The sequence below is a fragment of the Drosophila takahashii genome, chromosome 2R (genome assembly GCF_030179915.1).
Source record: "Drosophila takahashii strain IR98-3 E-12201 chromosome 2R, DtakHiC1v2, whole genome shotgun sequence".
Taxonomy (NCBI): domain Eukaryota; kingdom Metazoa; phylum Arthropoda; class Insecta; order Diptera; family Drosophilidae; genus Drosophila; species Drosophila takahashii.
The window spans coordinates 37,277,579-37,288,245 of record NC_091679.1 but is presented as its reverse complement, the minus strand read 5'-3'; the positions used below and the strand labels follow the sequence as shown (position 1 = coordinate 37,288,245).

The following is a 10,667-nucleotide window of genomic DNA, read 5'->3' as shown; positions in this document are numbered from 1 at the left end:
TAGAATAAAGTACAGTAAGTACCAGTACTTTTAATTACCACACAATTCTTTCAATAAATCTACTTAAGACCAGTTTTTTAATTTAAGTTTTTTACAAAACACAATTTTACAAAATATACTTCATTATAAGTACAAGTAATAAAAACGTAAAAAATTTAATGTGTAATTTGAGCTATAATAACTTCTTTATTGTTTTTCTATTTAATATACTGCGATTACCAGTTGACCCTTATCTAGCTACTTCCTTCTGTATGAAATCATAGCTCTTGGGGGTTTTCAGAGCTGGATTTATGATTTTTTTATTTATATGATTATGATTAATATTTCAAAAAAACCTAATTCAATCCAAACCTATAAAAAATTAATATTCTTGCTTAGGATTATCTGGGACGTCAATAAGTTTGCATTACTAACATTATTAAGAGTAATATCATCCCCTACTTCGCTACCAAAGTTCCGATCCAATCTATATAGCTCAAAACCTTGGTATAAACATCTCGAGAGCGGTATTCCTTCCTTCCAAAGCTGGCCAATCCGACGAGTGTGAAGGCCCTACTATTTCCATAAGGAAGACGTTTAACCAGGGGACTGCCACTGCCTATGTTCATAATATTGGAAATGGAGTGCTCCATGCAGATTTGCTTATCCCCGATCTCTTGGAGGTCCCCCTGGTAGCATTCGCTTGAATGGACCCTGTGAACCATCGCTGATCTCCGGATGCCCCAGCCAACAGCAGTCAGTTTTTGCGCACGATCAGCCTTCTTCTGGAACTTCTCTTGTTCCGCCTTGTTAGTTAGTGAGGGCAGGCAGATTGGTTTAATCAAATCTACAGAGATAAAATAAATCATTTAACAATAGAAAGGCTATTTGTTAAACCCACTTACCAGTGTAATCCACTTTCTCCTCCAATTCAAGCAAAGCTACGTCGTTCTTAGTCAGACTCTCAAATTTACGGTGTTTGTGTATGGAACTGACTTTATAGGCATCCAAAATGTTTTCACTAAATTCACCCAAAAGAACCTTTCTGCACAGATATTTGAAATAGGATTATTTATCACAGAAAACATCTAGGAACTTACAGTGGAGCTTCTTCATAAAGCAGCTGGGCTGTCGTAATCACAAATTCTAGAAAATATCAATGTTTTTAATCGTTTCAAGTACATAAATGCAAATACGAACTGTTCGATATAAGTGCTCCATAGGAAATCAGAAAGGAATCCATAAAAACCTGGGCTAGCCAAGGAAAAGTGTCGGGACCCGATTTTGCCCTGCTACTTAATTTTGGGTTATCCAAACAGCCTTCATCTAGCAAGTCCATTTTCGGAAGTAGGACAGTTATATCGGATTCCATGACAGTTTCCTCTATAAAGTCAACGTGGCTCATTACATCGGTGTATACACCCACTCCGCCACACTGGTCAGCTCCATAGCTAGTGATTCCGAATTGAGTTTGACGCCCTAGGCCTCCGTCTGGAACATTGGAGTACAAGGGCCCGCCGGAGTCTCCCTGACAAGTGTCTACAAAATTGTGTGTCCCAGCACAGATCTGTGTGCTACTCAAAGGCTTCCACAATGTTCTATTACAATGCTCTTTATCCATTCTGTAGACCTCAGCCGTTCGAAGTACATCACTTACATTTCCGGTCTCGGTTTTTCCCCAGCCGACTACAGTGAATTTCTGAATGCCGTCCGAGTTAGATTTCGAACGTTTATCCAACTGAATGCATATCGGTCGAATTTGGGTTTTGTAAATAACACTTCTTTGAAGTTTTAGCAAAGCTATATCATTCATAAAGGATTCCATTTGAAAACCCTTGCGTTCGTAGGCTTTTAACACATTGAAGTCTTCATAGGGATGCAAGGATTCGTGCTCCGTTGATCGGTTATACTCTCCCAAACGAGCAATGCTGTTTAATAAACTAATCTTAAATCTAAACTCTTAAAAGCTTGCACAAAATACTTACAGATTAGTGTGTTTTATAGTAGGGGAATACGGATCGTACAGACAGTGCGCAGCCGTCAAGACGAATTCTAAAAATATGTATGTCATTTATTAGTCAGATGTATATTCCGAAATTATTTTCGAATACCAACGATGACTAATAAGCGTTCCTCCACAAATAAACTCTTTTGGCGTTTTAATAAGGGCCATCCAGGGATTTTCAAGAATTCCCGCAATAACCCCGTTCGTCACCCTTGGGGCAATATTAGTTGCAACGCCGCAGTCCTCGTCCAGAAGCAATGTCGATCCATGGTTTATTAAAAGTAAACCAAATAAAATAACCCAAGCAGCCGCCGTCGTCATACCGAGCTTAAGTCTCCGATCGTACTAAAGAAAGAAAGGCGAAAGATTTCGAACAAAGTTCTCGGAAATAGAATGGCTTATCAGCTGCTTATTTCGTCTAAAAAATGTCATTAAGAGAACTTACGAAATTGAATAGAAATTGTAGTACATAAAATGTCTGTCCGTTCGTATGAACTAGAGCCCTGCATAAATGGATTCAAAGAATTATTTTGAATTTTTTTCTGTTATATGAATGAATTAATTGGAATTTTGTGTTTAATAGAATTGAATGAATTTGAATTTTGACTTTAATAGAATTGAATGAATGAATGGCATGAATTCCGAAATAATTCAAACGACAATTTATTTTGAGGAAGAAAGGGCGATTATTTTGTGATTAAATCTGGCTGAATTTTATTTACTATGCAGTTAACATTGATTTGTTAAAAATTTTCCACTTTTTGTTCTCAAAAGAAAACATAATAAAAAAACTGAAAAAATCTAAAAATTCATAAAATAATTCATTCGATTCATTCAATTCGAAATGAATTAGAACAACATTCAATTTATTTCACATAGAATTGAATTAAACAAATCAGAAATTTCATGGCGTACTATGATAAAACAAAAATTGAATGATTCATGCAGGGCTCTAGTATGAACGCTGAGATTTTAGAAACTGTAAAAGCCAGAAGGTTGGGATTAACCAGGACTCTTAAGAACCATTGGTCGTCGCATAAATCTTAAATATAATTATTAGTTTTCAAACACATTTGGTGCAAAACAAAATCTACCATATATAATAGTGAGAAAATTACTACATCTGCAGTTTAAAATTCAATAGTTTTTATTCACTGAAAAATCAAACTTTTAATAAAGAATTAAATCTAGTTACATAAAGTAAGCAAGTGGCAAGATCTGAAATAAAACTGCAATATGATATGATATGAGTAAAACATCACTTCTTTATTAAAGTTCCGATCCAATCTATATAGCTTAAAACCTTGGTATAAACATCTCGAGAGTGGTATTCCATCCTTCCAAAGCTGGCCAATCCGACGAGTGTGAAAGCCCTACTATTTCCATAAGGAAGACGTTTAACCAGGGGACTGCCACTGCCTATGCTCATAATATTGGAAATGGAGTGCTCCATGCAGATTTGCTTATCCCCGATCTCTTGGAGGTCCTCCTGGTAACATTCACTTGAATCGACCTTCTGAACCATCACTGATCTCCGGATCCCCCAGCCAACAGCAGTCAGTTTCTGCGCACGATCAGCCTTCTTCTGGAACTTCTCTTGTTCCGCCTTGTTAGTTAGTGAGGGCAGGCAGATTGGTTTAATCAAAACTACGCAGATAAAATAAATAGTTAAATAATAAAGAGAAAATTTGTTACCCCCACTTACCAGTGTAATCCACTTTCTCCTCTAATTCAAGTAGAGCTACGTCGTTCTTAGTCAGGCTCTCAAATTCAGGGTGCTTGTGTATGGAACTGACTTTATAGGCATGCAAAATACTTTCACTGAATTCACCCAAAAGAACCTTTCTGCACAGATAATTAAAATAGGATTATTTATTACAGGGAACATCTAAGTACTTACAGTGGAGCGTTTTCGGGAATCAGCTGGGCAGTCGTGATCACAAATTCTAGAAGAGCATAATGTTTTCAATCGTTTCAAGCACATAGATGCAAATACGAACTGTTAGATACAAGTGCTCCAAAGGAAATCAGAAAGGAGTCCATGAAAACCTGGGCTAGCCATGGAAAAGTGTCGGCAGCCGATTTCGCTCTACTTCTTAGTTTTGGGTCATCCAAACAGCCTTCATCCAGCAAGTCTATCTTCGGAAGTAGGACAGTAATGTCGGATTCCAGGACGATTCGCTCTATAAAGTCGGCATGGCTCATTACATCGGTGTACACACCCAATCCGCCGCATTCTAGAGCTCCAAAGCTAACGATTCCGAATTGAGTTTGGCGCCCCAGGACTCCGTCTGAAACTTTGGAGTACAAGGGTCCTCCGGAGTCCCCCTTACAGGTGTCGACTCCATTGTGGGAGCCTCCACAGATTTGTGAATCGCTCAAAACTCCCCAGAAGAAGTTTAAGCAAGTGTTTTTATCCAGTCTGTAGATCTCGGCCGTTTGAAGGACATCACTCAAGTTACCCGTCTCCGTCTTTCCCCAGCCAACTGCCGTGTATTTGCTGATGAAGTCCGCTTCCGGTTTGTACCTGATATCTAGCTGAATGCAGATCGGTCGAATGTGGGGCTTGTAAACCACACTTCTATCTAGTTTCAGCAGAGCTATGTCGCCAATGTGGGAGGTTATGTTGAACGACTTGTGTTCGTAGAACCTTATCACATTAAAGTCTTCGTCTGAGGATTCATTATCCGTCGATCGGTCATACTCTCCCAAACGAACTATGCTATTGGGTAATTGAATTAGATATTTAATACACACAAAACAAAACATGTTCCCGTAAAATCGATATGGCTATGTAAATTTCATGTCATGCAAAACCCATATCGTTTTTACATAAAATACTCTTCTCGACCAGCTCAAATTTAACTGGCCACATATTAAATTAGAATTGATCTTAAATAATGTAAAACCGATCTACGTTTCATATCGATTTTTTTTGGGTGTAGTCCATTCCGCCTTAAAGAAAACTTACAGTGCAGTGTGTTTTTTCTTGCAGTCGAGCGAATCGCAAAGACAATGCGAAGCTGATAAGACGAAACCTGAAACATATGGGATTATTAGTCATATTGAATACAGCCAAAATTCAGTTTGGGATACTTACGATGATTAATAAGCGTTCCTGCACAGATAAACTCTTTCGGCGTTTTAATAAGGGCCATCCAGGGATTGTCCAGGATCGCCGCAGGCTTACCGTTCATTATCCTATCTCTAGTCTGAGATACAACCCCACAATCCTCATCCAGAAACAATGTAGATACATTGGTTAACAAAACTAAACAGGAAAAAATAACAAAAGATGCTGCGAACGTCATTCCAAGCGAAAATGTTCGATCACAATGGAAATACGCCTGCAGAAGTCCAGTCAATAGGATAGGAACGTCTATCTTTTATACATTTTAAAAATTCCCAGAAAAATATATTGTCTTATAGTATTTATGTAAATGAACGGTCTTATTCCGAGATTATAACGAGGAATACAGCTAACGACCACTGATAAGAGCATCTTTATACCCTCGCTTTGGGTATTATGATATTGATCATAATCTCTCGGATCTCTGGGCGTGTCGATTTGTCCCATTCATTCTGTGGCGCCCAAAGTTTTGATAGTAGAATTTGAAAAATACCGGAAATTAATGTACATATTTTGTCAATGTCTATCGCTTTACTCAAAATTATTAAATGAAATAATTATTTTAAAAATATTATACAGATAACGAAGCTTAACATAACATTTTTAATGAACACTATTTATACATACATAACTTTAACCTTAATGTTTCTGATTGTTTCGTTTTATTATTTCTTAAACATTAACAAATATATGGTTTTCTGAAATTCTCTGAATTTCCTCAATTTTAAAATTGTGGTTTCTTTCTCCGAAAATTCCAAAAACATTTTAATGTCTTTATGCGGTGCACACTTCAAAAAACATAATTCAGTTAAATTTTAGTCAGTTAAATTAAATAAATATTAAGAAAAACAGAAGGTCCTTAATTGTTGTTGCGAGTATGAATATCAATAATTTACAAATTTAACTAAAGAAATTACAAAAATATTAAAACTGAGAGCGAAAGGTACGTTTATAGTAAGTTTAACTAGATTTTATTTTTAGCAATATATTGTACGAAGGAAATCAATATTTTTCTTTAAGTGTGTGGCTTTTGGTTCTTGGTTTTCCAAAGTCAAACACGCAAAGCAGATTTGCTATCAAAATCGGGTATAAAAGAGCCCGGTCTGTGAAATTAGCTTTGGTTCCAAAATATAAAGCAACATGAAATTATTTGCAGTAAGTCTGTCATTGAAACAACAAAACAAATTTAAAATCCTCTGCCTTTCAGATTGTCTTATTTGCTATGGTAGCCGCATTTTCGGTTGCTCACGCTTCCTACGGAGGTATAGGACGAAATCCCTTTGGAAATGGTAGAAGTCCTTCATGAATCCAGATTCCTTTTGTATGTTTTGATGACGATAAACGGACACGTTTTAAAGCATGTATATTTTGAAGGGAAAGTCGAGCCATTAAAGTAACAACTTTCAGCACACTTTATCTATCCTCCTTTCTTATTTGGAATAAGTCTTAAATGATTATGACTTTCTTTTGAACAAATAAATAATTACCTGTTTAGAAAGATTTTTAAATTTAAAAATTTTAAAAAAGTCTTTTAAAATTATAGAATACGGTCGCACTGAATGAGGGGACCGTTACATTTTGGTATTTACTAACATCAAAATACCGAAAAGTCGCAGTGCTGTTAGCGCCATTCCAGTGCTGTTAGGCGCAAAGGGGTCATGTGACAGAAACCAGCTGACATCGAACATTTTCCCAAAGTCAGGTTTTATTTTCGCTGTCCACATCGCTCCCGGAAAAAAAGCAGAAAAACCCAAGCAAAATGGCTCTGCACTCGGCAATCAAGGGAAAACTGATCAGCGTCATCGGCGACGAGGACACCTGCGTGGGATTCCTGCTCGGCGGCGTGGGCGAGATCAACAAGAACCGCCACCCCAACTTCATGGTGGTCGACAAAAACACGCCCGTCAGCGAGCTGGAGGACTGCTTCAAGCGGTTCCTCAAGCGGGACGACATCGACATCATCCTGATCAACCAGAACTGTGCCGAGCTCATTCGTCACGTGATCGATGCCCACACGTCGCCCGTTCCCGCGGTCCTCGAGATTCCCTCGAAGGACCATCCCTACGACGCCAGCAAGGACTCCATTCTGCGTCGCGCCCGCGGCATGTTCAATCCCGAGGATCTGGTGCGCTAAACTCTAGGGTTCCTGAGATACATCGCCACTGTTTCGTATTGCTGCAGCCGTCAGAGTATTGCGTTACCCAATGTAAACAACTATCCATAGATTCAGTGCTACGCCTTTGTTCTTATCGTGTATTTAAAGACATTTATTAAATGGTTTTCGTTGTATAAATAGTTAAAATCGAGTTGTTTAGAAGCTGGAAAATCAATTGTTGGGCTGGAAGTAACTGGAGTCTTCCCATTGGCAGGCCTTTCCGGGGCTGTCAGGTAACAGAGTTCCAGGGGAGATACAGTGGGCACACGACTTTAAGAATAATTCAATTCGTTATTTATTTGTAAAATACATGAGCAAAAAGTAAACTAAATCCAAAGAAGATTTAAATGCTAATTTTATATAAAATTCCTTAAAACATGTGTTATTAAAAAAAAACTAAAATATAAAAAGAATACAAATTGGAAAAACATTCTGTGCAGTTAACAGCGTGCTGTTAAGTCTGTTATCAGTTATTCCAGGGGCTGTTAGCGCAATCAGCTGTTGTGGAACCACATATTTTTTATTAGTTGGCAACGTAAACAGAAAAGATATATATTTTCCTGGAAATTGAACGATCGGCATTAAGTCACCTGAACCGCTGCACGCACACCATGCTGAAGGCCGTTATCCTCATCGGCGGCCCCCAAAAGGGCACCCGCTTCCGCCCCCTCTCGCTGGACACGCCCAAGCCCCTCTTCCCGCTGGCCGGTCGTCCTCTGATTGCCCACCATATCGAGGCCTGTGCCCAGCTCCCCGATCTCCGGGAGATCCTTATCATCGGCTACTATCCGCAGACCCAGATGGAGGGATTCGTGGGCGACATGCAGGCCCTCTACAGCAGCAGCAACATCAACATCAGGTGGGTTCCTCTGGGTTCAGGGGGGAAGAAAGGTTCCTAAGATAAATGTTCTCCAAATTAGAACTGGGATTTTAAGAAGTTAGGTTCCTGGAGTACCCTGCTGATGAATGGGGTATCATCGAAATTATTATTACATTTTTATACAATTTATATTCAAATAGTTTCAAAATATGTACGTGTCATAAAAAATGTTAAATATTATATTGTGGTTCCGAGGGTCAGGAATTACTTATACCACAGAGTTCAAAATCTTGGTGTTTAAACTTTGAAGTTAATACTAATCGTAGAAATCCTCACTATACATCCATATAAAGTATTTTTCGAGCAACAAATATTTGGAAAAAAGAGAGTCCAAAAGTCACAGCAATTCTAGTATTCTATAATTTTGAATACAATACAATGGAAATGTTTTATACTATTTGTTCGATTTTTATTAGATTTAGATTTTTATTTCTAACGACATTTAACTAAACTACCCTTTCATAAGAATAATTAGTAAAATAAAATAATTTGGCTTATTCTATTCATCTATTTAAGTGGCTATATCTTCCGATACCCTAGAAATAACACTCATACTTTACCATGACGTGTCCCTCATTTTAGGTACCTGCAGGAATTCACTGCCCTGGGAACTGCGGGTGGTATGTACCATTTCCGGGACCAAATAAGAGCTGGCAATCCGCGAGCCTTCTTCGTTCTGAACGGCGATGTCTGCGCTGATTTTCCGCTGCAGGAGCTGTGCGAGTTCCACGAGAAGCGTCCGTCGAGCGCCCTGGTGACCATCATGTCCACGGAGGCCACGCGTCAGCAGTCGCTGCACTACGGCTGCCTGGTTTTCGACCGGAGCAGCGGTGCTGTCTCCCACTACGTGGAGAAGCCCAGCTCCTATGTGTCCACGTTCATCAACTGCGGCGTGTATGTCTGCTCCATGGATATATTCACCGTGCTGGCGCAGATTTTCCACTCGCGGGGTCAGGAGTACGGCTGCCAGGGATTCTGCAATGGCAATGGCAACGGAAATGGCCGGGAGCAGGGCCACATCAAGTGGGAGCAGGAGGTGCTGACTCCCCTGGCGGGGACCGACAAGCTCTTCGCCATGCCGGTGCCCAATTGGTGGTCCCAGCTGAAGACCGCCGGTTCGGCCATCTACGCCAATCGTCATTATTTGGGGTTGTACAAGAAAACGCATCCGGAGAGATTGGCCAACGTGGGCACGAAGCGAGGAGAAGGCGACGGCAGCCTGATCTGCACAGTCTTCCCGGATGTCTACGTGCATCCCAGTGCCACCGTTCATCACAGCGCAGTGGTGGGTATAGAAAAAACCAATCCTATTTTTATACCCGTTATATTGTAAAAAGTATGTAACAGCTAGAGGGAAGCATTTCCGACCCCATAAAGTAAATATATTTTTGATCAGGGTCACTATACGAGTCGATCTAGCCATGACCGTCTGTCTGTCCGTCCATATGAACGCTGAGATCTCGGAAACTACAAAAGCTAGTAGGTTGGGATTTCCCACACTTATTCTTGGGCTTCCTACGCAGCGCAAGTTTATTTCAGCCGAGCGCCACGCCCCCTCTAACGACCACAATCGCCCACTAACCATTTTAAAATGTGTCTGGCGCCCACATCTTTAAAGATTACCAAGAAGTAGTGTATATTTATACCTATCGAAATGTAGAAGACATTTTTCAAATCGGAACATTCATTAAAAAGTTATGCGCAATCAAAATTTTATATATCCATCTCCCTCGCACTCCCTTTAGCTGAGTGACGGGTATTATATAGTCGAGACACCCACCCGACTATAGCGTTCCCTCTTGTTATGATTCTATTTTCCTTGCACTTCCAGCTGGGACCCAATGTGGCCATCGGACCTGGAGTGACAATTGGACCAGGTGTGCGCATCCGTGAATCGATTGTTCTGGAGCAGGCCCAAATCCTGGACCACACTCTCGTCCTCCACTCCATTGTGGGCAGGGGTTCCACCATTGGAGCTTGGGCTCGGGTCGAGGGAACGCCCAGTGATCCGGATCCCAACAAGCCCTTCGCTAAAATGGAGAACCCACCGCTTTTCAACAACGAGGGCAAACTGAATCCCTCGATTACCATATTGGGTATGGACTTTGAATCAATTGCGGATTTACTTGTATTAAATTAACTTCCCGTTTCAGGATGTTTTGTGCAGGTGCCCGCCGAGAAGATCCTGCTAAACAGCATCGTTCTGCCGCACAAGGAGCTCAGTCGCAGCTTCAAGAACGAGATCATCTTGTGAGGATAACTACTTACCTTTATCCCTGGCCTTTGTCCTTATCAGTATGCCATTTTATATGTTTCTACTGTGCAATATTCCAAATATCTATCTATTAAATGTGCCCTAGCCCTTGCTATATTTATGAATACTAGGTGGGGAATTAATTACTGGTGTCAAAGGAAAGTTTTTATAATGGGCAAAAGTAATTTTGTAGGAAATCGTTGCATACTTTCAAGAATTGGAAAGTTGTTCTTTCCAATTTTCTATTTAACTTTTTTTGCTTTT

General features: G+C 40.0%; 4 protein-coding genes across 7 annotated transcripts; 2 read left to right on the top strand and 2 right to left on the bottom strand.

The window, feature by feature from the left end:
• Positions 1-174: 174 nt before the first annotated feature.
• LOC108057034 (uncharacterized) lies at positions 175-2,312 on the bottom strand. 2 transcript variants are annotated; one of them, XM_070212481.1, is made up of 7 exons: positions 2,095-2,312; positions 1,965-2,031; positions 1,180-1,907; positions 1,080-1,125; positions 885-1,024; positions 415-826; positions 175-351 (listed from the first exon to the last, which is right to left on the bottom strand). In XM_070212481.1, the coding sequence occupies exons 1-6, from the start codon at positions 2,303-2,305 to the stop codon at positions 438-440; spliced, it is 1,581 nt and encodes a 526-aa protein (XP_070068582.1). In that variant the 5' UTR covers positions 2,306-2,312; the 3' UTR covers positions 175-351; positions 415-437. The 2 variants fall into 2 exon arrangements, with proteins under 2 accessions (XP_070068582.1, XP_016996594.3); XM_017141105.3 differs by having other exon boundaries at positions 175-826.
• An 807-nt stretch (positions 2,313-3,119) lies between these two features.
• On the bottom strand, positions 3,120-6,507 carry LOC108057028 (CLIP domain-containing serine protease HP8). 3 transcript variants are annotated; one of them, XM_044393075.2, is made up of 7 exons: positions 6,364-6,507; positions 5,085-5,255; positions 4,956-5,022; positions 3,985-4,706; positions 3,885-3,930; positions 3,690-3,829; positions 3,120-3,631 (listed from the first exon to the last, which is right to left on the bottom strand). In XM_044393075.2, exons 1-7 carry the CDS (start codon positions 6,416-6,418, stop codon positions 3,243-3,245), a joined length of 1,590 nt encoding a protein of 529 aa, XP_044249010.2. In that variant the 5' UTR covers positions 6,419-6,507; the 3' UTR covers positions 3,120-3,242. The 3 variants fall into 3 exon arrangements, with proteins under 3 accessions (XP_044249010.2, XP_070069171.1, XP_070069172.1); XM_070213070.1 differs by having other exon boundaries at positions 6,373-6,488; XM_070213071.1 differs by having other exon boundaries at positions 5,085-5,566; positions 6,373-6,466.
• Positions 6,508-6,772: 265 nt separating this feature from the next.
• Positions 6,773-7,416, top strand: Vha14-1 (V-type proton ATPase subunit Vha14-1). The gene has a single exon (XM_017141104.3). The coding sequence runs from the start codon at positions 6,874-6,876 to the stop codon at positions 7,246-7,248; it is 375 nt and encodes a 124-aa protein (XP_016996593.1). The 5' UTR covers positions 6,773-6,873; the 3' UTR covers positions 7,249-7,416.
• Positions 7,417-7,758: 342 nt separating this feature from the next.
• On the top strand, positions 7,759-10,518 carry Gmppa (GDP-mannose pyrophosphorylase A). The gene is made up of 4 exons (XM_017141121.3): positions 7,759-8,128; positions 8,732-9,434; positions 9,981-10,245; positions 10,303-10,518. The coding sequence occupies exons 1-4, from the start codon at positions 7,881-7,883 to the stop codon at positions 10,401-10,403; spliced, it is 1,317 nt and encodes a 438-aa protein (XP_016996610.1). The 5' UTR covers positions 7,759-7,880; the 3' UTR covers positions 10,404-10,518.
• The last annotated feature ends 149 nt before the right edge of the window (positions 10,519-10,667 follow it).